The sequence below is a fragment of the Haemaphysalis longicornis genome, unplaced genomic scaffold (assembly GCF_048455015.1).
Source record: "Haemaphysalis longicornis isolate Haplotype H1 unplaced genomic scaffold, Haemaphysalis longicornis Haplotype H1 scaffold_2, whole genome shotgun sequence".
NCBI classification, from domain to species: domain Eukaryota; kingdom Metazoa; phylum Arthropoda; class Arachnida; order Ixodida; family Ixodidae; genus Haemaphysalis; species Haemaphysalis longicornis.
Window position 1 is genome coordinate 245403215 of NW_027526295.1, and position 26568 is coordinate 245429782.

At 46.9% G+C, this 26568-nt stretch overlaps 1 protein-coding gene across 6 annotated transcripts in view; it reads right to left on the reverse strand.

Moving 5' to 3' along the window:
* Sei (potassium voltage-gated channel seizure) overlaps positions 1 to 26568 on the reverse strand; it is a 326623-nt gene that overhangs the window by 187347 nt on the left and 112708 nt on the right. For 2 of the 6 annotated variants that reach the window (XM_077699987.1, XM_077699991.1), the window contains exon 1: positions 5877 to 6027. The exons of 2 other annotated variants lie outside the window; for them this stretch is intronic. In XM_077699987.1, the coding sequence (XP_077556113.1) occupies positions 5877 to 5976 (100 nt within the window). In that variant the 5' untranslated portion in view covers positions 5977 to 6027. Of the gene's footprint in view, positions 1 to 5876; positions 6028 to 26568 lie in introns of those variants that run through there. 2 more of the 6 variants (XM_077699989.1, XM_077699986.1) reach the window with 1 other exon arrangement.

The window sequence follows — 26568 nt, forward strand, 5'->3', positions numbered from 1 at the left end:
CTTTTCCGAAGCGATCCGCCAGCAGGACGTCGCTCACCAAGCACACCCACGAGACAGCCGCCGACCCGCAAATCATGCTCCACTGCAGATTCCGCTGCACATTTCACTTTCGTGTTGTAGCGATTCCTATGACAGAGGAATCAACCACAGTTATTTTTTCATCTGTTTTATATTTATAAAGGTACCTTTTTATACCTATTTATACCTCGCTCCTATTGTGTACACGAGGGTTGTTGCTGCTGTCAGAAACCGGGGCAGTCGCCTCGTCAAGCCGCCTCAGCCAGCGGCTTATTGCGGGTGTCCCCTCCTTTTTGAAAAGGAAAATAAAGACTTTTTCTACTTCTTAAATAGCCTCCTTAGCTGTACAAAAACGCGTATTCTGAATAAAGAGAAAACAAATAAATAAATACATAAATAGGATGTAATTACTAATCAAATATTATAATACATAATTATTTATTTTTTACTTACTAACCAGCCGAGAAAAGACAAAGAGTACTTTTGAGACCCATCTGTTTTTAGTCAAGCGCTTTTTAAATGCTTCTTAATTATTCTTCCGATACGAATAGCAAGCGCATTTTTATCACTATTTTTAATACTGAGCTCTTAACAGGAAACGCTAACAGCGCTCTATAAAACACCTTTTGCTATGTTTTCAGCAGGGTACGCCACCGAATAGCCCACTATAAGAATAGCAAAGAATAAGAGGTGCGCTGCGACGTTATAAAAAAAAAAAAAAAGAAAAAAAGGGAGCGTGACAACGAGCTCGCGCAGCGTGACTCTAGCGGTCTCCAAAGCGCTCCAAAAGACCGTAATCTGTCTTATCCCAGGCAGGGCTTCGCCGCAGCTGCCAACGCAATCTGGCGGACCAAAGAGGGGAAATCCCCTGTCTGCTTAGAGCGCGAAAAATAAGGCCGATTACCATCCCTCGTGGCAGGTATGAGATCGCGCGAGTCGCGACGTCCCGGGGTGTCGCCACGTGGTCTTTTTTTTTTCTCGTTTCGGCTTCGTCTTCGTTTGCTCACCTTTATTTTATTTTATTTTTCTCTCCATTTCATCTGCGTCTGTGGTAAGAACGACGTGGCAGATTTACGCTGTGTACGCCCCTCAAAAACAATCGCACCTCAACGCGCTTCCGAAATTCTTCTCGACGTCTCCGGCATGAAATCAATAAGTGGGATGAAATATGTAAGAAGTTATGAAGGTAAAAGCGCAGACAGGTTTATTTCGGCAAAACAATTTTTGAGTGATAACAAAAGAAGGAGAAATGTGACCGTCCCTCTCACTCTCAGTGGGAAGCTAGCGGCCTGCAGGGTGTTTATTTAGCTCAAGTTTAGCGTTCTCTCTTCTCTTCGAAGCAGGTGTGTAATAAGTATGTTTCCGTGTTCTGGGGGCTTATTAACGAAACACACCCACACCCACACCCACACCCACACACACACATTATATATATATATATATATATATATATATATATATATATATATATATATATATATATATATGTATATATATATATATATATATATATATATATATATATATATATATTATATATATATATATATATACACGAAAGAAGCGGCGTCGGTGTTGCTGGGCCGGAAACAGGGGCTCATAATGTTTCGTTATGGAGCGGGCGCTCTTAAGAATAAACATTCGAAGAATAGGAGCCCCGCCGCTGTCGCTGACAAGCCATACGCAGCGCATGCGCAGTGGGGATCACGCCGGTGCTCTGGCGCCACACCGGCTCGAGCTCTTCAATCTGGTCTTCGCACTGTCGCCTCTGCTTCATGTAGCCGCGCAGAAGTGCCCAGCGAGCGAGTGCGCTTTCAGTGGCGAACTGTCGCTTTCCCTGCCAGTCTTACGGCCGCTTCTGCTCCGGCACAATACAGACACAAACATTAGCAGATACTTTATGGAGAAACAGTGGAGACTTTATGGAGAAACAGTGGAGACTTTATGGAGAAACATTAGTAGAAAACAATTCACCCACGAAAATCTAATGCTTTTACCCTTTTACGTGTAAGTAGTCTTGTGTATCTCTGCTGAATTTTTGTTTCCCTTTTGATTCGGGGGTTCCTTCCTGCGTTCATTTTCTCCCTTGCAGTCGGTTTTGAACTCTTACGTTAAGGCTAGAAACAAAGCGGCGATTCATCGGCGCTTGTGTTGTAAAGTGACTACGTGCCTTTGAAGGGAGAATTAAAATTACACTTAGAATAAAGTAAATATAAAAATGAAAGACTAGAATTGAAGCTGAAAATAAACTGTAACTAATATTACGCAAGTCTACAGACTAGTGGTCATTGACAAAACGAAGCAAGAACAAATAAGTATGAAGCTGAACGCCCGAACTGCGCGATTTCTTTCCGTTCGTTTAGAAATTCTCCACTGGGTGTGCTATGATAATAAAGTTCATTGACAGCGCTATCTAAACTCCCGCTCCAAGCGCGCCAGTATTTGCATATGCAAACCATAATATTTGAGTTAGCACGTTTAGCTTCATATATTTGTGTTCGTGTTTCATTCATCGACAACAATACATGCCGAGCCACTGTACTCGTCGTAATTCCCCAATAAATGAAGAATCAAAGTAACGCTATCTTAATATTTTCCCCAGCACAACGTCAACACTTTGCGGAAAAGAACTGACATGCACACTGTGGGTAAACTGACCGCCTTAAAAGCGTGTTTTTTTGTACAGAAAATGTACGCTCAACGTTCGAACTTATAGGGTTCGGTGAAAAAATCAAAGATGCTTTGGCCAAGAGCGATCTGCATTACGCAGAAGTTCCTAAAGCAAACTTCCGAGTGACGTGCCTTCGGGAATAAATATTCTGCACGTTCCTACTCTAACCATGAGAGCTCCTCAGAGATTACCACAGGCGAAAACAATCCTCTAACATACCTAAAAAAGGCTCGTCGTTTCAGTGAAGCCGATGTTTTCTTTATTCAATGGTGGCTCAAATTCAGGGCCTCTCAGATTTCAGTGATTCGGAAAAAGCTGTCTGGGAGGACGGGGAAATAATGTGAAATATTACCCGTATTGCGCATAGACCGTAGCGACGAAATTTGTAAAACAATTAACCCACCGCTGTGGCTCAGTGGCTAAGGAGCTGCGCTGCTGAGCACGAGGACGCGGGTTCGATTTCCGGCCGGGGCGGCCGCTTTTCTGATGGAAGTGAAAAGCAAAAATGCCCGTGTGTACGAGATTTCGGCGCACGTTAAAGATCCCCAGGTGTTCAAAATTAATCCTACGGCGCGCCTCATCGCCTCCGTTGCGTCGGCGCGTTAAACCCTACAATCAATCAATCGAAATTTGTAAAACAGGTGTCGTGTGGAAGACAGCGTGTTGATTTCATGCACTGTAATGACGTGGCGCCCAAAGTGCCGCGTGTCCAGTGGGCTAGTGTATTCTCCCATTATCGCCATGGGGCGTTTCCCTTTCCAATGTTCCCTTCCTTTTTTTAGTTACTATGAGAGACAGGCTTCACAAGTCGTCCTTGTTGGCCCCACATACAAGCGGTTAGCGGTAACGCGATTTGCTACTCAAGTAATTTCTGCTCGTGTAACTACATTGCCCAAGATTCTCACGCAGAACTAACCACGCGTCGCAAACACACGCCTCCACCTCATTTGTAGAAGAACACCACCGGCTTGCTAGGTTCCTTTTTTGTAGAATCATCGCGCTGTGGTGGTCTGAGAGTTTTGTGCTCGTCTCCCTTTCCTTTCTGGGGGAACCTCGTTCGAATCCCATCGAGCGCAAAGTTTACGCAATGTTTTTTTTTTCTTCAAACTTCATTACTTACTTTGTTTATAGGACCTTCCCTTTGGTATGCGGAATGTGGCGTCGTTGCAAGCATTTATTGACCTGTCTCTCATCCTGTGAGCAGTCGGCCATTTTGTGTGCCATGGACAGCGGATTTTCGACCAACATAGTTAAATGGCGCTTTCCATTAGAACTCGCCACTTCATTGTGCTTCCTCTATTTCCTCTACAAAAACCATTTTAGTGTGTAAAACAGCATCTTGAAACCGAAATTCTAGATGGATTTTAGAACAACAGCATTTAACGGGAGCTCTTTTTGTTAGCTTAGACCACATTATTCAAATGGTGCTGTTGTGAAATTTTTCGACAGATATGTCTGTACTGTTCTCTCTCTGCAACCCCCCCCCCTTCCCCCCTAAAACCACCATCATAAATACCTGTCTAAGAGCAGCCGAGGCTAAGCACGTGTTGGATCATCGAGCCATTGCAGCGCCCCCGAATTATCACAAATCCGGATTGCTGGGACTGATGCAGTCAATATATCTTTAGCGATAATAGTATCTCTACATGGATGGATTTAGGTGAGCGACGCGACAAGTGCAATTCAATGGGTACAGTAAACAGGCAGTGTGGGCGACAGCGACAATCGACAAGCGACCATACACTGCGACTGGGCCCCTCCGCCACTGCCTATGTCACCGTCGCTCGCTTGTGGCGGTCAGGAGCACCAGAAGCACGTGTCAAGCGACAGAGACAGAGAGTACCAGAGCTAGTGTATTATCTTGTCGTTTGTCGCGGTCGCCCACATTACCTGTTTACTGTACCCATTCAGTTACGCTTGTCGCGTCGCTCACCAAAGTCCCTCCATGTGGGTGTACCCCTTATTCGTGCTCAGGTGGTTCACTGTATATCCAGGGTACATCCAGTGAATCCAATGTATATGCAATGTATATCCACTGCATCACCTATACGTACATTAGTTAGGCGACCCCGGTATGACATTATGCAAGCCAACACCTGCCACCACGCCTTTTCCGAAACCACTTCCCGTGTGAACAACAGGAGGGGTAGCACGGTTGTCTAGGAGACGTGAACATAATAGAACCACCGCACAAACGTTGAGGATTTTCCTGGCCTGGAGTCCCCTGTCGTTGAGCAGCTAAGCCTCTGTGACGTATCTCGTGACACACTACTCTCATTGTTACCTCCCCGAAACCTTTCAGGTCGCGGATTAAAGCTTCGTCTCTAAGCTGAGCACCAATCTTTGCATCTCCTTTGTTGTGCGCAATAATTAATCCTTTGGAATGTGTCGAACACTTACGGGAAGAAAGCGCGCACTGAAACTATTTAGCTTTAGACGCATTAGAAGTCAACTATCTTCAAGGAGCAGCTTATTTACAGTTCAATTAACTCTACTCCGCGCCGCAGAAAATTTTCCCTGTTCGCGCCCAGGATAACGCCTCGCAATTTGACATTGAGTGTACACAGGGAGCTTTTGTAGCGTAAAAAGACAGCAACTTAAATTATATTCGCTGTGGTTCTGTGAATTTTTGCGCGTGTTGTAACGCTTGGTATAGAGGCAAATACAGGTAATTTAAATTGGACGAGAGCCGAAATTGTCTCTGTTATTGAACGGCGCATGGGAGTAGGCAGCGGCGTTGCCTAAACGGAAAATCCCACCATGAAGGCATCGAGTTTGCATCCGACCCGAGATGCTTGTCTTTCTGTCTTAATACTTCAAATTTCTCATTTCCACACAACACCGAAGTACCTCCCCTACGCCTTCTATACATGTGTATAACGCATTTATATAGGAGGAGGAGGAGGAGGAGGAGGGATGCCTTTAAGGATAAAGATGCATTTATATACTCAACGCCGTAACACTGAGAAAGATCGCGAAGTTTACGCTCCAGATTAACGGTTAGAAATTTCTTTCAGGTGTAATACAATAAAACCACAGTTGTAGATGGGGCGGGATTGGTAAAAGTGGTTCAATAAATTGCATTCGACTGAAGACAAATACGCGGCCACAGGCTTCGGAATGAGCCAAGAAACCGCCCTCATAGCAACACGTTCTACACCCGTTGAACCTGCAGGGCAGTTCTCACCTTGCGCCCAGCTCGAGGACACGAGTCGTGCGAGTGTAACATGGCGGCGACGTCGGGCCAGTGCCCGCTCTCTCCATGTGGAAAATATCGACGGAGCCATTGTTCTCGGCGCAAGACTAAACGTACATTTGTAGAGAACACACTACACACGGGCCCGAAAACATGGCAATGGGCTTTCACTGCTGTCAACCCAGATGACGCCAAGGCTGATTTGCTTCGGTGAAGGGAATCAGGCTTACATGGCGTCCGGATTTAACACCGGATTTTCAAATTTTCCTAAAGCTTCCAAACAGGCCCAAAAATAATTCATTTGCCGTATGGGAAGCACGCACAATGTTCGTGGCCCTATATCTCTTCGGCAAACTTTGCTCGGCAACAGCTTCCAATGGCAAACATTTAGGCTCCTATCACAAGACGGTCTTTGTCAAATGAAGTCCGTCGACTAGTCCTTGAAGAAGGCCCGCTTGAGGTTGTCGCACGGATATCTCAGCTGAAGAACCTGTCTCGTTTGTCAGCTTGATGCGAGCTTGAAATCATTGGAATGGTTCTAAAATATGGGCCAAACGTTTTCCACCGACGTGCCTTCCTCTGCCCTGAGGCGACCTCTTCGCGCACGGCAGTCCCACTGGGCTCGCTCTTGTCCAGCACAATAGCTTCGGCGTCTGTGCCTTGACATCGCCAAGTACCAACAAACTCGATTTGTAACCAAGCATGTAGAGCTAAGGTCAAAGCGTCTTGCAAGTAAGCGCTATCCGTGAGTGCTACCGCTGACGTCCTCTGCGTGCCGTCGGTTTATCTTGCTGTATCCCAATCCGAGGTTCCGCTTGAAGCCACCAGCCCATTCACGTGTTGCGAAGTCTCAGTACGGGGATCTCGGTCCAACGGTCGACAATTCCCATTCATCCGGACGCAACGGGGAATGGAGCAACTGCCGCGCTGAGTCCAGAGCCTCTCATCCTTAGTAGCTCTCGGAACCGAACAACCCTGCAGCGTTCCAAAGCACATGCACCGGCCAGATCCGATCTTCAACCGCACTCGGGGCCCTTTCGGTTCGTCGCACCAGTTGGCAGTAAGAAAGCAGCATGACAGTGGCACGACATTCGGACGACTACGCCGCCTCTACGCTCTCAGCAAGATCTCGACGAGGATCGCCATCGCGACAGCCGAGCGAGGCGAACGCGTTCGGCGGGGGCCCGCGCCGAAAAGCCGCTTGTTCCCTTGCCAGGCTTCGCAGGTGTTGTTCGTCTCGTGTCTGTAAGACATCTCCCGCTGCGGCGGCTAGCCCCGTAGTTTCGGCGTTTGTTCGGAGAACAGGAGGAGGGGACTGGCTTTCGAAGAGAGCGCCGGAAATAACTCGCCCCGAAGAATTAAAAGGCCGGCAGCCATCATGCGCTGCCCCTGGCTCGTCCCTGCAGCCTAGCGGAGGCGGCTATTTGCGCCGTCTCGGGTGCGGCTGCAGGCCAGTGGCCAGTGGACGTTTACAAGTCGGCGCTCCTTGAAACAACGTTGTATGCATGCTGGGGCCGTGCCGAGCGGTGCGCGATAAAACAGGCCGAGAGTGACCAGACGCGGGCTCTGAGTCAACGATCGCCGCCCCAGCCGCTGCGAATGGGTAATCCGGAGGCTGCTCTTCCGGCGGCTATTTTTTATTAATATTTTGGACACAAAGGCTTTTTTTGCGTCCGCGTCTTTGCCTGCTCTTCCCCCGCAAAAGGAGAAAAGCAGTAAAGGAACTGAGCGAATATTCTACAAACTGGGGCAACATCAACGGGTGAATTGTTTAACGAATCATATGAAAAATGCGTTGACGCTGGCGGGGTCGTCTCTGCCAACTGTAGTGTTCGTTTCCCCACGCGCAGTTTGGTACCATAACGTATGTGGAAGTTTTATTTCCGGCGTTATGGGGATTTACCAGGCCGCCAGTGAAGCCTGCTATGCGCACGCGGAACAATTACGTCTTGACAGGTTTTCGCAACAGTTCTTGTTGTTTTGATCCTCTTAACAACTGTCATACAACACCCCTTCTTATTTACTTGCTAAAACGCGCTGATAACTAGGGTGGCGCTCCGAATGTATTTTTTTTAAGTACACATACGAATCCGCGCATGACTGCACGTATACTCAGATATTCACCTTCTGTTTCCGGAAACTTTAGTTTCGAGACGGAAGACATGCCAACAGTGTTTTTCACAAATTTATGGTTGTAAGCTTATTTAGACTCATTTTACAGCGTCGTTTTTAACCGTCAGTATCCCGAGATCGTGACCACCTACGGTCTACCAAAATACTAACCAAATGATTTCATAGTGCGCCAAGGTGTTGGAGTTGGCGTATTACAGGTCGCGTGACCTTGAACTCAATTAGCGGTGCTTGCTTCAGAATCAGACAGCCATCGCTCTCCAGCGCTCGCACCGGGTAGTCGTCGTACGCATGGTGTGGCCGGGGTATGTGCAAAAAAGGCAGGAGAGCTTTTTCTACAATGATGGCCCCACGAACAACTGTCTGGCATGCCGTGAAGCAGCTGCTCTGGATCGCAAGTGAACTTTGGCGTGTGAGCGTAAGCGCTTATCTATAGCATCAAATTATGTCCCCAATTGTCTCACCGGAAGACAACCCGCAGTGCGTGGTCGCTAAAAAAAGGCAACTCTGAAGACTTTGTCGGTAGTTCAGATCCAATAACCACACAAGGCGCCACAAGGTCGCATAAGCAAAACTTTAGGACCAACTTCCTTTTAGGTTTTTCTTTAATTGCGATAGCATGCCCGTTGGCATAAATACTATGCTACAAGTATATGTTAACTCCCGTTTCGCGAAGAAACGCAAGAACGGAGCGGTGGTGGGGTCCCCATATCTACCGATGAAGGTCAGGTGGTCTGCCAGGGGGGAGGCCTGTGCCTCGAAGGTGGCGTGTTCTGCCCGCTTGCAATGAAGGGCACGTCCACAGCAAATGTTCTGTGTCCGCATCTTCGGCAGGAGCCGTGAAAAAGGGGCGAAGCCCCTCAGGTTTTGGGGCTGTTGGCGTCTCCTTTCATCGTCGTAATCGTCGTGTCATATAGTCGCGATACTAAAACACCAGGAAACTCGTTTACGCCTTCGTGCTAGAATGTAACGCGTACTAAAAAAAAACCCGGGACACTCACATACGCCTCGCGCTAGAGAGCTTCGTGCTTCAAACACGAGGCTTTTACAGCAAAGCTGTATGCCTCTACCACCCTACGGTTTCATCTCCGTTGGCAAAAACGCCAAGGCGCCAAGAATAAATACACTTATACACTGCACGCTTCGCCCACCCCAGGTTTCACGTTGAAGGATATGGCCCGGTTTTTTTTGTCACTCTTGTAGCGTGCACGATCGGCTCTGATTGCTAGACAACTTTGGCCGGCTCGCCATGTGTTTCTCGGCTAAAACCACGCTGCAAGCATGTACCTCAAGCAGCAAGCGAATAAGAAGTCCGCGCACCTTTCGGGAGTGATGAAAAATCTTAAAAGGACGCCAAAGTGTAGAAGCACGTTGGCCTCTATCGGTAGATTATAGTGCCACAAATGCAAAAATACCACCCCTAGCAACAGCAGTTGCTCATTCATACAGAAAATGCCAAAAACGTGAAAACGGCTATTACCGGCCCACACGCTTTCCCGCACTGCGGTTTGTAGGTCGTAGATTCGAAATGGTGAAACAGGCTTGGTAGATCTTGTATAAGCAGTTTCCTGGAACAAGCATAAAAGCAGGTACATTCCAGTGCAGAATAAATGTATGTCGGAATTCCTCGTGGGCACATGTGTCTCATGAAGGCACAAACTTTAGCTCTTGAGCAGTTCCTTTACTACAACTGCTGGTAAGATCTGTTTCAGCTTCGATGTCGGTCCAGTGCATTGCATAGTTGGAAGTCATCGGGTGATGTGCGCGACCGAACACGAGAGCTATTGCCCCTTGTCATTGTCCATGTCTATTTATATACGAGCACCAGGGGTAAATCTCTTAGTGCCGCAATCAGCTAAACAACGCGTCCGACCATCAGCAGCCATGCTGGGACGCCGCACGAGTAGTTTCAACTGTTTCTCCGAGGCGGCAGCACTTCCTTCACTGTGCAATACCTTGAATGACTTTGCATGCGCCAATGTTCTCGACGCGTGACGCAATCTTTTGCGGCACGTAAAAATGGAAGGGAAATAAGAGGGAGGCCTGACAGCTTTAATCGTTTATTTCTCAACAAAGAGATTGGCCGCGCATCCGCACACTTCGCTGCAAATGTAGTCGAAAGACGATAGCCTTCTGCCGCTATGCTATGCTATGAGGTTTTATGTGGGGAAAGATGGATGAAAAGGGCCCAAATCTGTCTTCTGACGTGTGGCGTCGACACCTCATCAGGCCCATCTTTTGCCGCACCTGCGACATAAATGACTCTCCTCTCTGCACCACCCACCTCTCACGCGGTTCCTCTCCCGTCTTGCTCTGACCATGACAAACACGGTAGCTTTTCTGAAGACCATTCGATTTTCCCGTGTTACACTGCTCGCGCGCCATCTTTTGGAACGCTTCGTTACTCTTGGACTTGGAATGCCGCCATGGACGCGAACTCTTTTTTTATATTTTTGGGCCATATAGTGCTTTCAACGAGCACTTTTTTTATTTGCTGTCGCAAATATAAACCTCACACCCATCTTCAATCGAAACAGCACTGCTTAGTAGCGGTTATGTATTGATGTTTCGTCTCAAATATGCCTACTGTTTTCTTCTTTTTGCTCAGCAATGCCGACTAGTATGCAGATGGGACCAGACACAGTGGTTTGTAAAGGTTTCGCCTATAAAAAAAATCCAGTTTCTTGATTCTCGTATCTTTCAGCCGGGTAACTGATTCGATGGACAGACAGACAGACCAAAATTTTTAAGTTTAAGTAGCCAAGAAAGACAATCGTCATTAATAAGTACCTTTTTCCGTAGACCAAGAGCTGCAACAGGTTTTAATAGTGTGACTTTTACGTTAAAACAACAAGTTATTCAGTCTATAATGTTCGTTTAAGTTATATAGTGGCCTTGTTTTTCTGCCTCGCAGCTAACTGTTGTTAAGCGCGTGTGAATGAGGCGGCCTTGGCCTGGTACGAAGAGAGACGACGATGCTAATTGAGACGAGAGGGAACCGGCATCCCTTTTTGGGTTTTCAAAACTGCAATGAATGATTCTACGTGTAAAATTACCTGAAACAAAATTAAACGGTTGGCTCTAGCTGAGGCTTGTAGTCGTAACACTAGATAGAATCTTGTATTTTTCATGAAGTTCTTAATTTTTTAACGGCAATTATTTCGTCGACTAAACGCACAACTGTTTTTCAAACCACAAAAATCCTGAACAGCGATTTAAATCGTTGAAAGACCTGGGCCCTCCAAGAAACAAATCACAATGCCGGAGTTCCTTAAAAACAACCTAACCAGAAACGTAAAGCCCGAACGAAGAAAACACAAACGAATCCTCAAACACGAAACCACTTCTTTCCAAGTGAAGGAGACCACCCAGCCGGGTAAATCACTTTAAAAACCGCGCCACAAGTAATCAACGACCCACTTATATTTAACACCAAGTGATTCGAGCGCACACAAGGCGTCGTAGCCCAGCGGCTGAGCGACTTCAGCCTTCCTGACCCGCAGGCAGCAGCACACTTTGTCGCGACAGCGCGGCGCACTCTCATTCAAGCCACGCAGCGCAGAGCAGCCTGGCCGAGCGGAGCTCATTTGTGTCGAGAGCACCGCGCTCAGGTGCGTGAGCCGGCAACGCCGGCGGTGTCTGCGCTGCCCTCATTATGATGGGAGTGGTCGAGAGACGAAACGACCGCGGTAGATACGATGCCGCGTCTCAACAAAGAAAGCGGAGCGCGGGAAAAGACGTTTGCCCCCAACAAACCCCGACGTACGCGCCGTGCATCCGAAGGAACATCAAATGTAATTAGGCACGGCATGTGGGGTGACTACGAAACGGCGCCCTACGGGACGCCTCATTCTCCTGCGACAACACGGGCTGTGTGCAGTACATGTACTTCCGATGTGTTTGCTCCTAGATGAACTGCAATGAATTGCTCGCTCTGAGTAATTATATCCTACTTGCATACCTTTTTTTTTATCTTATTTGACGCCCTGCTGACTTTAAAGAAGTCTCAAAGCATCGCCTTTTACCTTGTTGAGTAAACAAGGCCGCACACGGCAATCTTCTTGTAATACACTCCTGCAGGTACTTTGTAAATATGGCGAGTAAAAAAATTCCCTCATCTCCACGAAGTGAATCATGACGATTGGGCGAAGCACTGGGGATCGTTCTTACCGTGAATCACCCGTGGCATTGCCCACTCGCGCATGTAAATGAGTGACAACGCGTGTGTACAGTATATACAATTCCAATCCAATCCAATCCAATCCAAATCCAATCCAATGCAGTCCAATCCAATCCAATTCAATCCAGTCCAATCCAGTGCTCCTCGCGCATGCGCAACATTGTGTACATGGAAGCCAAGCCCCGGACAGAGCGAGGTCCTAAGTTTCGCCCCTGAAAAATGGCCGCTTATCTGCTCCCTTCGCTGCAAATGTCGTCGAAAGACAACAGGCTTTTACCTCCCCTGGCACATAAATGGCTCTCCTCCCTCCGCCGCCCACCCCTTCCCGTCTCACTCCTCCCATGATAAATACGGTGGAGGTTGGCTGGAGTCCATTCGATTCCCCCGCGTTCACACTGCTAGTGCGCCTACATCTGGAACTTTTGTTACTGTTGCGCTCCGCGCTCCAGCCATGAGCCCAACGCCCCAGTGCGAGCCCTTTCAGTATTTACTGGCTAAAAGATTGTTCTCAACGAGTTTGTTTTTGTTTGCTATAGGAAAATTTCGTCCACGTCTATTTTTAAGCAAATGAACCCCGCTACTATCAGTTATGCATTTACGTTTTGCCTTAAATAACCTTGTTTTTTTTTTTTTTTTGCTGAACAATGGTGACAAGTGTGGTGTATGATGCCAGCTATAGTAGTTTGGAAATGTTTTTCGATATAAACGTCTCACTCATTGTATTGATTCTTATACTTTTGGCCGGGCGTATCAATTGAGGGGCAGACAGACAGACAGACAGACAGACAGACAGACAGACAGACAGACCAATATTTTTGAGTTTAGGTAGACAAAGAAAGACTGTCGTCCTTAGAAATTGACCGCGTATCTGCATACTTCGTTGCAAATGTCGAAAGGCGACATTCTTCCGCCTCTGACAGGTATAACGCCCTCTCTTCCCCTCCTCTTCAGCCGGCTTCAAGCTCTTCTCGTCCTTTGTCGTTCCTCATATGGAGAATACAACGAAGGTTCGCTCAATTCAAGTCAATTTTCTCGCGTTACAGCAGCTCGCGCACCATCTTTGAGCCGTTTTGTACTCTTCGTTCACGTCTCCATCCTTGGGTAATCAGCAAGCACATTGGAAGCATCGCAGAAATATAGATTTAATTGTGGCATAATGGTCTTCACTACTTGTATCCAAGCCCAACATTACCCACTCTGGTTGATTGATTCACACTGACGATGAAAGCTGTCGTCAAAAGCTCACATCTGCCCGAATGACCAATTTTCATTTGCTGCGCCGTCAACATAGTCGTTATCACTTCGGAGTCAGAGCACATAAAATGTGCCTTGAGAAATTCTTTCTCCTCTTGTCACCGTTTAGTCGATATTTGAAGACATCAAAAGCCGTGTTCAGTGTGGCGTTGGTGTACGGTAGTTGTTAAGTCACTTAACTGTCGTTGCGCGTCCCTGGGTTCTATTCTGATTGATTGATTGATTGATTGATTGATTGATTGATTGATTGATTGATTGATTGATTGATTGATTGATTGATTGATTGATTGATTGATTGATTGATTGATTGATTGATTGATTGATTGATTGATTTCATGCGCCGACGATCCACAGGCGATGAGGCACGCCGTAGTGGAGGGCTCCGGATTAATTTTGACCACCTGGGGATCTGTAACGTGCGTCGAAAGTATTTTCGCTTTTCGCCTCCATCATAAAAGCGGCCGCCGAGTCCAGGCTGTGTACCATTCTCTTTCCACCCAGATTTTTGTTTTTAGTTGAATGACGGCGCGAAGGTTTCTGGCATCATCCGCTGTCGCAATGTCGGTTTTTCGGCACTTCTCTCCCATAATAAGGATATGCAAAGTTTTCTCACTGCCGAATAGGTAAACAAAAACGGAAAAATGCCTTAGCCCTCCTGCAAAATTTCCCAACCAGAACTCTACACGGACGACAAGTGTGTGTTGTGCACTAACTCCAGGGCAACAGCCGCCCATTTATTATGGGATTGTGAAGTGCGACCACACGAAGCTTCAACCAGGACCGACCTTCCGCCGTGGTTACAAGACGCCATACGCAGTTACGACAAGGACATTCAGCTCTCAGCCGTCCAGCAGGTCCTAACGGCTCTCGAACGGCAGCACCGGAGAGAAAGCTGCGGGCCGACGCCCTCCCTTCGGGGACAAGGGTGTCCACCCCCGCAGTGAGTAACGAAAGTGTTGCTTAGTAGAATGCCACCAGGATCGACGAGTGGCTACGTCCGGGCGTAGTGGAGACACTACGCCTGTTGCCGGCGATCATTAAAGTCTCTTTCACTTCACTTCACTTCTACTGGCCTGCGGTAAATACTTAAACCAAGAATAAAAAGTAATGGAGAATAACTTTGTTAAGGACTAAGCCAAAAGTGCGCGATGTTTCTCGTCGCTGGAGCTTTGTGAAAGTGCCCTGAGATAACAATAGAAAGATTCAGGTTTCTGAACACTGTGGCCTTAATGCTTCTTCTGTGTATTTTCTTTTACAAAGCTCACATGTTGGAGCCGGAACATAAACCTTATGGTTGTTTGTGGTCGGCGTTCTTGGTTCATTTCACCAGTTTGAATACTTAAAGGAGCCATGAAGAAAAACTACAAGTTTGTTTTATTCGAGAAATTTTGTGTTTTATAGTGCCCCTAGCGCTTGTAAGGATACAAGCGATGTTTTCTTCACTGAGAAATTATTCAATTTACGTTACAATTTTCATTTTCCCCCGCTAAATCGTGTGTTTTCGTGGTCTGCAATGACATCACCGGAACCGACCGCTCTGCAGCCTAGGGTCCCTTGATTCACGCGTCCGCCGTACAGGGTGGAGACACGTATACGCTGGCGCCGCCATTTTGGGTCGCTCGCTCACCGCTGAAGCAAGTAATTGTATCAAAACCGCGCTAAAATTATCGCCGCAAGGCGGTTTACTGGCGAAGTTTGAATCATCTTATCTGTTTCGCGTTGCTGGGTCTCGTGGGAAACGAAAAGAACGACGCGTTGAGCACGTTGACCCAATTGCAGCGGCACGGGACCATCTAAAGGGTGTCTCCACCCTGTACGGCGGTGATGGCAACGAGGCACTGGCGCGTTTGTTTACGTTACTGAACCTAGATGGCGCCACCATACCGTGGCAAGCCGTTTGTTTTTGACCGTATTTAAACCTGACTTGTTTTTGTTCTGGGAGAAAGTAATCGTTTCGTGAAACATAGTCCTCGCTCTACAAATATGGTCACGTAAGACACCGTTGCTTGCGTCAATCGGCCAGTGTCGTCTGAGACAACCCCAAAGCCCCGCAGTGCTGTGCAGCTAAACCAAGCATAATGTGCGCAGTACCAACAGCAGTACGCATCAGTACTTCTATGTTTACATGTGCTTTCGTCACTTCCTGTGTTTGTCCCACCATTCTTGTTGCTTTAAAAAGAATGTGCCCTAAATTTAAGCACAAATAGCTCGTTCTGCAAGCTTATAAGCTCAGCCTAATTTGCGTTTGCTTTTGCCGGCCTCCGCCAATCGCAGAGCATTCTGATATGACATCATAGGTTCTGTTGCGGGAAATGAGCGAGTGGGTCGCATGGCCATTCCCTTTTTTTCCTAATCGTATAGCTTATTTGAGCGAAGTTTACGTAAAAGCTGAAGTCAGTGTAATTCTAACGAGGCCGTCTTTTGAATGAACCAAACTTGTGTTTTACCTTCATGGCTCCTTTGACGTACATTTATGTTAGTATTCCCAACAAAAAGCAGACGCAGCATTTTGCGAACTATGAGAGTCAAATCGGAAAATACAAAGTTTGGTGTCACGGGAAATGAATTAAAAAAGCTGAAGTTGAAACTTACAAACAAGTTTAAATCATAATCTAACTGCAAATGAATTACAACTGCTATGGATAAAAACTTTGAAAACATTTTACATATCTCTTAAAGGAAATGGCTCGTAAAACTTTGAGCAAGTTTTACGGCGTTTTTTACGATTCCTGTTTAAAGTTCCGGCGATTTCAATCGGTACCCTCTAGTTTAATCATTTCTCGCACGATGCCATAGATAGTGTTTTAAAAAGACTGTATAAAATAATTTATTTATAAAGTTCGTCGAACGTGCAATATACAAATTTCTACCGTTTACACGCTATTGCGGCAGGGGCAGTTGGAATCTTAAATACGTACTGTCGAAAGAATACCTAATCGCATTTGTCGCCTAATTCAGAATAAGCATAAGTATGCTCTTTTTCAGGCTTCTTATAGCTTCACTGTGGATGACCAGTTCAGTGGCCGAACCGTAATTCCTCGTTTGAATGTGTTGCAAGGAAAAACTTGATACCACAGACGCACGCCAAAATTGGGGGGGGGGGGGGGGGAGGAGGGTTTACGATAGGCATCGGGCCACCCCCTCTCTCCCTATATTCTTGTCTTGGCGGAGGAAAGGAGGACCAATAAACAAGGCCACTATCATTCCCATTTGGAAGCGGGGCACCTAGGTTACGTTGCCCGGCGTTATTTTTATCATGAAGATCAGCCAGAAGTTCATTATTTAGAGTGAACCTTTGAAGGATAACACCCCATCTACCTTCCCTTATTTTTTGTTTGCTTTTACACTGCTGAACGACGAAAATTTACTAGGTCAAAGACCGCATCCAATCCCTCGGAGTCTTTCTTATTGCTGGAGGATAACCATTTGAAATAAGTATGAAAATATTACCAGTGGAAAACTGCCTTCGTGCAAACGTCATTTTTACTTCTGACTATTTCCTTTTTCGAACCGTTAAACACGATCTCTTCCGACACTGCCGTACCGGCCCCTTCTTCAACTAGGCCGAAATTAGCTGCTTCCTGACATTCCGTTCCCCTGGAGAGGCTGCTGCCTCAACATACGACGCTGTCAATGGCAAAGCCAGCTTTCAAGGAATAACGATATTGCGGTCAGAAGACGCTTGGTTCAACCTACCATGCAGTAAAACCTCAGTAATTAAAAATGTCTCTGGGCTTCAGAAGCTTTCATATGAAGTCATATTTGGAATTGATGGCAAGAAACTATTGCGCACTGTAAACAAGGACGCATAATTTTTTTTTTGCAATTGCGCGAGCCTCTGGTCAATACATTTCGATTGGTGCACCACCTTGTACGCTGGAAGGAGCGGGAAAGAGTCATAAGAGGAACAAAACATCAGAGATCACACAGCTGAGTAACATTTCTAAAAAAATAACAGACATATCGAAAATTATAGTGCTGCGCCAACACAACGTAAGCAACGGCGACGCGATAAGAGAGGTGTTTCTTCATTGCCGGTGGCACTGTTGCGAAACATTTTAATTTTGTTCTGGTTGTAGCGCACAGATACTGTCATCAAGTAACAGGTGAAAGTTTTAACAAAAAAAAGTTTTCTTAACAGCCAACAGTCCGGAGACGACAACCATCACTGTTCAGCTTAAGGAGACTTACTATTTTTTGAAGCCCCTCTTTATATCTGTATGCATGCCAGTTTATACCATAGACCATAAAGGACCATAAAGTAAAAAAAGAGTATGCCAATATTAACTAATTCATCGTTTCAATTAGTGTTAATCGTTTAACAGTTTCCGCTCTAAAAAGACCGATCCTTAGCGTCACAAACTAACTCCTGCCTCTTCATTGCTGTTTTCAAATTTCTGCAATAAGGATGTCCCACGGCAGTTTCGTAATATAAGAGGCCCCATCGTCTTTCGGCATTACATTCCTCTCACGTGGCAACATGAAGAGCAGTGACATTCTTTTTATATTCGGCGGCAGAGACAAGCCCATTAGAGCACCTCACAAAGCTGCCTCGGGAACTTTTTGGAACCATGGCTTTCCTAAACATCATTAACTGGCCCAAGGCTTCAGGGATTGAGTAGTTCCCGAATCCGAGCGAACAAAGCTGATCTCTCGAAAAACAAAAATGAAAACAAAAGACGGGACAAAGTACTGAATGGAAGGAACCGAACGACGCCACGTTCTGCGTTAGCACTTCAGGCCAATGTCTTCGCAATTGCGCGAGGTCCCTGGAACCCGCGGCGCTCAACCCATGCCCCCTAAGTGCCAGGCGGTTCCTGCCCGGCGTGGTCAACTGCACGCCATGAACTTGGCCGAGAGCCTGACGACCATCCCTCCCGTGGCGTGCGCACGTCCACTGCCGCGCACGCAGCGTGTTACCAGCCATAATCAGGCAGCTCCAAGGCCACCGTTCATGCACCAGTTGTCGGCGGGAGCTCGTAAACAGAGAAGGCCCACGCTGCTGGGCTGCGCAACCACTCACAGTCCGCACGTCCGAGAGAGCGCCCCCCTGCCAGGCTGGAAAGTTTTTACGCGCATCAACCAGGTTGGTTTCATTTGGCAACGCAAAGTTTCGCGCAGATCATGCACGAATCTAAAAAAAAAAGTTCTACATTCATTTTTATGCATTATGGATACTGCGAGACGACCACTGAGGCATTTTATTTAAGTTTGTGCCACTCGGAGCAAACGTATTTCTCAATTAGGCCACTGAAAACGGCACTAATGCCCTCGTTTTTCCGCCAACATATCTAAACGATAATGCCCGAAATCGAAACCGGTGTTTGGTAATTCGGATCACATGTTTATAACAGAGCTGACTTGGCATGAATCCTCAAAATATCTTGTATGGATATATTCCGACGCCAGCATATATTCTTTAGGCTGTGTCTAATCTCACGGCAGCCATGAGAATTACCCCCGGGAAATTCTCATGGCAGTTTCCATAAAAGCTGGCTGGCCCAAAATATGCCGAATATTATTACGTCCCAACGTAACCTACCATAACGTAATCTCACCGTACCTAACGTAATTTAACCGAACGCGTCATAACCTATGCAAATCCAGTCAAACGGCAACAAAACTAATCCAACCCAGCCCAACGACCAAGAACAAAACCTATATTAAACGTAAATGAACCCATTGTAGAAGTCCTGTGTGTCGATGTCTTGATATAGTAAAAGCCAGAGTAAAAAAAAAACATTCACAAAATTATGATGACCGAAAAATTCCGAAAGCTTAAAAAAACAGCATCGCAATGCCGGACTCGAACGGGAGCCTACTCGTTTAAAACCAAGTACTATACCACAGCGCTACAGGGGCAGCTGTAAACAGTACTTTTCAGGGAATATTTATCCCATAATATCTCCGGGTAGCGTTCTTAGCCAATGAGATGTGACTGCCGTGAGAAATTTCTGAAGGTAATTCGCACGGTTGCCGTGATAATAGACACTACCTATTCTTTATTCAAGCCACCCCGTGCTGGAGTTCGTCATTGCCAAAGCAGGAAGCATTCTCTGTACAAAGTATCTCGACGTCTAGGGCATTCCGCATAAGCACATTTATGCAGTGAACAAGTAGGTTTAAACAAACTAGTCCAGCATAGCAACAACGATGCTCCATTGGTGCGCAGAACACAAACAGAATTGAACGTGCCCATACAACAAAAACGGAATCTTGTCCACAACACGGGTACTTGCATCGAGCCTTTTAACACTGTTATGGGTCCCTGACACCATCCTTCAAACATTCATTCTGATAAAGTGACGCGGATAATTGGCGTTCATTCTCTTTCTCAGTAATCCATGTATTTGATAACCCTGTCCTTGCCAGAAATTTACCTGACAAATATCTCTGTGGTGTCTGTAGAGCAAATAGTATTACACATTAGCGTTACATCAAATTAGGTAAATTGATTAGTGTCTGTTTGCCAACCATGTGTGCTGTCGTGCATAAAACACGACTCCGTCTAGATGAAGACTGAAAAAATAAATCCGAGGCAGAATTAGCGTGAATGATTTATGTACTCTCGCCACCAGTGGTGACATGTTCGAGCTACTGACGGAAGAAACTAAGCCCCCCGTAATTTTGTTCTACAAGTCGCGAGGCGACGTCCTGCTTGCAAATCGTCCGACAGTTTCGACATCAGTCTGAAGCTTACGTAACAAGCAGCTAGAAAGATTCGCATCATGGTAACGTTTTGGGGCCGCCTGTCTAGACATCTCGCCTTTGATACCTTGTCTGGCAGAAGACACTTTTCCGGTCAATATGAACATGATATTTTCGAACGCATCATCACCAGCTAGTTACGTTCACCGAGCAAGTAGATCGACATTTCATCAGTCGTTTGCGTGGGCCAAATGGAAAAAAGCGGCGACTGTTTTGTAACCTAATCAAAGCGAACGTTTCATCCCTATACGCACTCGCCGGTCGCTAAAGGACGAAGCGCCATTGGTGTTCGTCTCATCTTCTTCGCCCTATTTGCTAAGACGCTTCCTAGAACTCCCCTGATGCGGATGAGAAGAAAACGAGGACACTGCAGCGATGAGTGGCCGATGAGTGGCTAACCGGATATCAACTGCCAGCTAGCGTTCATCGGCCACAGTAGACCAACACTCAAATAGCGAAGCAAGAAAGCTATGTGAGCGCCAGCCTCACGACAAGCTGTCAGTGGTTGTGCGGTTATTTTTTCTCGGTCCTGTCATCTGTCGCGCCCGGAGAGACAATAAAAGTTACTTCACTTGAATTGGCATCTCTCTCTCTCTCTCTCTCTCTCTCTCTCTCTCTCTCTCTCTCTCTCTCTCTCTCTCTCTCTCTCTCTCTCTCTCTCTCTCTATCTATCTATCTATCTATCTATCTATCTATCTATCTATCTATCTATCTATCTATCTATCTATCCGTCCGTCCGTCCGTCCGTCCGTCCGTCCGTCCGTCTGTCCGTCCATCCATCCATCCATCCATCCATCCATCCATCCATCCATCCATCCATCCATCCATCCATCCATCCATCCATCCATCCATCCATCCATTCATCCATCCATCCATCCATCCATCCATCCATCCATCCATCCATCCATCCATCCATCCATCCATCTCTCTCTCTCTCTCTCTCTGGCTCGCTCGCTCGCTCGCATGGGTGGCCTATATTGTGTGTCAGGACAACACACCTGATTAGGCCCCATGTATACCTAAGAGATTTCTACTGACGTATTACAGCCCACAAGTTTGAACCCTTGAAACAACCTCCTGCACTAAAACTTCAGCCAATGCAACTTCCAAGTCTCGCGTCACACCACGTCAGCTCACGTCTATGCCTTCTGCTAAGTTTGTTTTTTAGCACACAATCAAGACCTCAACTTTTTAATCCACCAAACAGAACTTCTTCCTGCAGTAGCCACTCCGACCTCATCACACAAATCAACTGCTGGATAACTATAATCAACGACTTCTTCTTCCCCAAGCATCTTAGCCTTTTAAATCACCTTCTCAAAAATATTTCTGCCATTCTTGATAGAATCTCATTGCGTGAAAAGCTGGAAACCTACTTCAATTCAATTCAATGACCCATTATTATACAGACGTTTTATTGTTGTATCGTATGTATTATTTATTTTAGCCAAATTGTTTCTGCTCCTATAACTCTTATACCGACATAAAGATTTTTCCCGTGACCAACTACCATGCACGTGTTTAGTATTGTATAATGCTCATTTTTTGTATCTACGAAATTATAAATTCGCACGAAGGATTTCGTTCCCCTTTCACGTCATGCCCTCGAGCCTTTAAGGACGAAATAAATAAAATAAATGTAATAAATGAAACAACATAGTTCTGCCGTATAAGCCTTTAAAACCTACAGCAATTTCTAAAGTCCTACCCAGCAATAACAAGTCCCAGCCCAGCAATTCGCCGCCAAGAACTATACACAACGCACGACGTAAGTTTAATAAAGCCGTCAAAACAGAAGAAACTTACCTTCCTTACGGTACAGTACATGGTAATGATCGAAGACATCTTAAAATGCCTACAGACGGACACAAGATAGCCTCAAAGGCTATGTTGTGTCCGACGTCCGCACACCAAAGCGCTTTGCGGTAAAACCAACTTTAACGCGAATGCCCTCTAGGCCTCTGTTTGACGTAGAGGTATTGCAAAACGTTCCTCGGGGGTACGTAAATCTTCTGACATGATTTGAAAGCGAAAGTATAGCGACACTTATCAACAACTTCTGTGCTGCAGCATCGTAATTTCCTCTCTTTCTTCGCTTTCGTTTCTTTGTCTTTCGGAGAGGATTACTTCGGCAGGCTTCTTGTCCGCATGCAGCCCTGTGTTTGCGGCTTTCTTCGCTTTCGTTTCTTCGTCTTAAAGGGGCACTGACACAAAAATTTTGCATCTTGTTTTTTGTTGTTGCGGTAAGTAGCTAGTAACCTACTTATAACCTGTAGAAACCTCATTTGCTTCAGCGTGCGACTGTTGTTTAATTAGAGGCATTTTGAATGCGGCCAGTCGCAGTTTCGGTTTCAGCGGGTGCCGTGAAACGATGGATTTTGTGTGAACAAAGCTGACCACGTGACCATCGGAGGGATATCACAGAGCTGCCGTAGCACTATCGAATCCGCATCGCCGGCAGTTTCTGCGAATGCCCCCACGTACTGATCTCGTGAGCCGCTTAATTAAAAAGCGACCGTGGACGTGACGCAAGCGCTGCGAGTGCAAATGCTACCGCGGCTGAAGAACGACGCGCGACGCTCGAGACAGTGGGTGGCAAGACGCCCACTGGGAGCAGCCGGCCGGTCTGCCTACAGGTCCGCCTACAGATGTGTTCGGCTCAGCACTGCGGCGGGTATTCGATTGCCGCTCTCGTAAGCGGCGCAGATGACATTAATGTTTAATGCAACCCGCCATCGCATCATTAACTCCTTTCTCATGTAAGCCACCATGGTCGGGACTTGGGTACAATTTCGTGCAGCGGTAACAAGCTATCACTCGAGCTACCTGCGCCGGCCTGGGCCACTTCGCAGCCGTGGCCGCCGCCCGCACAGCGACCGTGCGGCTAGCTCAGTGGGCTTTTCGTGCCTCCGGCGCGTTTTCGCGTCCAATGTAAATAAAAAGTAATAAAAACAGAGTGCCTGGAATCGCTGTAGAACTTTGGTCGCGGCCAGCTGCCCGATGAGCCGACGAAATTACGGCGCCTCCGCCGCCAACGATCGATTCGTTCGTTTTCGAGAGCAGAAGCTCCGCCCTCTGATTGGAGCGGTGAGCCGGGCGAGCTGGCGAAAAACGCCTGCAGTTCGGAAGCGGCAAACACAAACTCGTGACGTGTTTGGATGTTGTTTATTTACAAAATATCCACGGGATGTCGATTGCGCGTGGTCCTCTGCTGGCTGCTCGGTTGCGTTTCGCACACTTTAAAATTGATTTTAAATATGTTTTAGGCTGTATTCGCCGCTGATATTTTGCAGATGATGCATGTGTGTTCACACCAATCTATCTCCGACGTTATCTCACCATCAAAATTTTGTGTCAGTACCCCTTTTTAAGGCCCGTTCACACTTGCGACGAAAGCGAGCAAAAGCGACGGGAATTTCGTCGCCTTGTCGCGCGACGATCGTTTTTGTCGAATGGTCGGGACCAATTTTCGTCGCGCGACAGAATTCCCGTCGCTTTCGCTCGCTTTCGTCGCAAGTGTGAACGGGCCTTTACGGCGCAAATTATGTCGGCGAGCAGATTGGCACACGCCACAGCTTCCCTAGAATCAGGGTTCTGGGCAGCTGGATTGCACCTGTTCTGCTCACGTGCAATCACATCCAGGTGCTACTCGGCGGGTACTACTCTACAAGTTTAACACTTCCGATTCATAGTTTTGGAAATTTCGTGAAACAGACTCATTAGCCCCTCAAAGCTCACTATTCATGGCCAAAACTTCGAGTGGGTATGTGCCATGAATAAAAGAACAACAACGAAAACAACTTTTGTTCTCTCGCTGGCATAATGCGGAGATAGCAGAGTGGCAGTGCAGCGGGCTGCTACTGTGGAGACTCGGGTTCAAATACCATCGGATCCCCCATGCGCTTAATATTTATTTACTTTTGACAGCGGCGGTCACTTTCCCTACTAGACAACAACTACAATAACAACAACAAAAACGAGGGTTTTCCGCAAAATGGGACATTTAAGGATTCTTCCTTAAAAAAATGCCGCTGTTGGCCGCTAAGACGACTATGTGAGTGAGCTTACTAGAGTCCTTTACTTGCGATGAATAATTAGTTTACCGTGAACTCAAGAATTCGCGACTCCTGTCTGCTGTCAAAACATTATATCTCCGGGAGGGGTACGGTTGCTTAAAACGGCTGTAACTCTAACTATCCGGAGTCAAATTATGTGACGTTGGGTGAGTGGCGGTCCCAAGAAGGGGGGGGGGGGGGGGGCGAAGGGGGCGGTCGCCCCCCCCCAAAGAGGTCCTCAGTTTCTTATTTTTAGTGTGTTTAAGCATTCCACTTGCGCGAAGTTAAATCCCAGCGGGTTGCACCGCATACGCGCACACGCCTCCATGGTTATCACCACCTCTGCAGAATTGGCGCAAGGATGGGAGCGATTCTTTATTTGCCTCGCCCCCCCCCCCCCACAAAAAAAAAATCGCCCCCCCCCCCCCCCCCCCCCCCCAGAACCAATCTCTGGGACCGCTACTGCGTTGGGTTGTCCAAACGGTGACATAACTGTATAACTGTGGGAAGTTTTATCGTAGTGGGCATCCTGAATAACTATCAGTCGCAGTTTTAATACAAATGGACTAAAGTCGCCACTCCTAAGGCAATCCAGCAGCACCACAAAGTCACCGTAAAACGGGCGGCTCAATTTTTGTCTTCTGGAATACAGCTTTAGTCCTTCCTATTTTATTAATCTAATTAACTGAGAACTATGTTAAATGACCAATTACAAATGGCGGCGCTTTTCTTTACATCGCCCCTGTCACTCGTTCTTAATCACGTTAGACTGTATGCGTAACGAGGGACTCTGTCCTGGAAACCTTAGGACAAAATATAGCATGATAGGGTTTTCCGCCAGTCGACTGCCCCTTACAGGCTGCTGAAGGTCCAAGAACGACTCGGGGGTTCAGAGAAACGGCCCTTTCACCCGAATTGTCTCAGCGGCGCTATCTATCACACTGAAGCGTAAGAAGCAGTTACATTAACATAAATATAGCAGAAAGTGCCGGATAATACAGCCACCCCGGGTCACCGAGTCGGTAAGGCATCGGAGACGTAAATTGAAGGTCTAAGGTCTGTTCCCTCTCCGAGCACGTGTATTTTCCACTTTCTTTCCTAAAACTGGAAAATAGTTTTTGGTTGTCTTCAACGGCTGTTCAAGCAATGGTTCAACAAAAAAAAATGGTTGTATTCACTGGAAAAATAGTCAAACTGCCTATATATACATACAGGTTTGTGCGTGTTTTTGTGTGCCAATATACTCCTTCATTCCTATATTTCGTTTATTTTTATAAAGGTATTTTGCCACTCTTGTTTTTCCGATGCAGCATGCAGATACGGGTGACGAAAAATGCCCGGAAAACTATCTGCTTTCTGTAAGAGCCTTCTATACCATTCCATTTTCTATACCTGTATGCACTTTTTGCATGTTTTTCTATCCAGCTATCGATCCGCCGGTGTGACATTTTTCCCGGGTATTTTTATACCCCGCTTCACCTGACGGGGGGTTGTGTGAGTGCAGCGTTCCATTATCGGTCCCTGACATTTCAAACGATCTACCGTACAAATGATATTGCATTCAATATGTAGAAAGGTTACACACCAGCGAGAAAGAAGCAGCCCACGAAAACAAAAATAACAGCAGGTGTATGTCAGATAGGAGGACCAGCGCATATAACGGCGCTGGCCTCCCGCGGGACCATCAGTATCGACAGGCGGTGACGACTAGGAGACCGAGCGCGGCATTGGCCAGCGTTAGCCCTCGGTCGTTTTTCATTGACTGCTTCTCCTCCCTCACTCTCGAGCCGCTTTTTCGCCAACACTTCTCTCGTCCGCCGACAAAGCTCCAAGGCGGCGGAAAATCGTCGTGGCTGATGCGGCCACGCCACGGCTGTCGTTTCTGCCGCGTGAGAGAGGGAGGCAGCCGGCGGCAGTCCCATTTGTCTCTCTCGGCCCGCGAGTGGCTGCAGCGGCTACCGGGTTTCGCGCACGGAGCTGGACTGATAGCGAGCGTTGTCTGCGAGCGCCCTCGTCGGCGCTCTAGGAGAGGGCTCCGCGGTTGTCACTTGCGAATGGACGCTGGAGAAAATGGCCTCTCGGCCGCTGTGGATTGAAGCACAGAGAAACAAATACGGCTCGCCGCGAGCGCCGTTGCTCGGGGCAGTCGCTTCGTTGGCATCACAGAAGCCGAAAGCATGGTCCTCTGATTCAGGTGCAGCTTTCCGGCTCATCGCAGTTTTTACAGAAGCGCTTATTGTGAAGTTAAATACTTTGAAGTGCGATGTATTTTTAAAAGCAAATATACATGGCGAAATATTGCATTGTGTGAGGTTACAAGTTCAGCACGCTTCTTTGTAAGGCTTGATAGCCATGA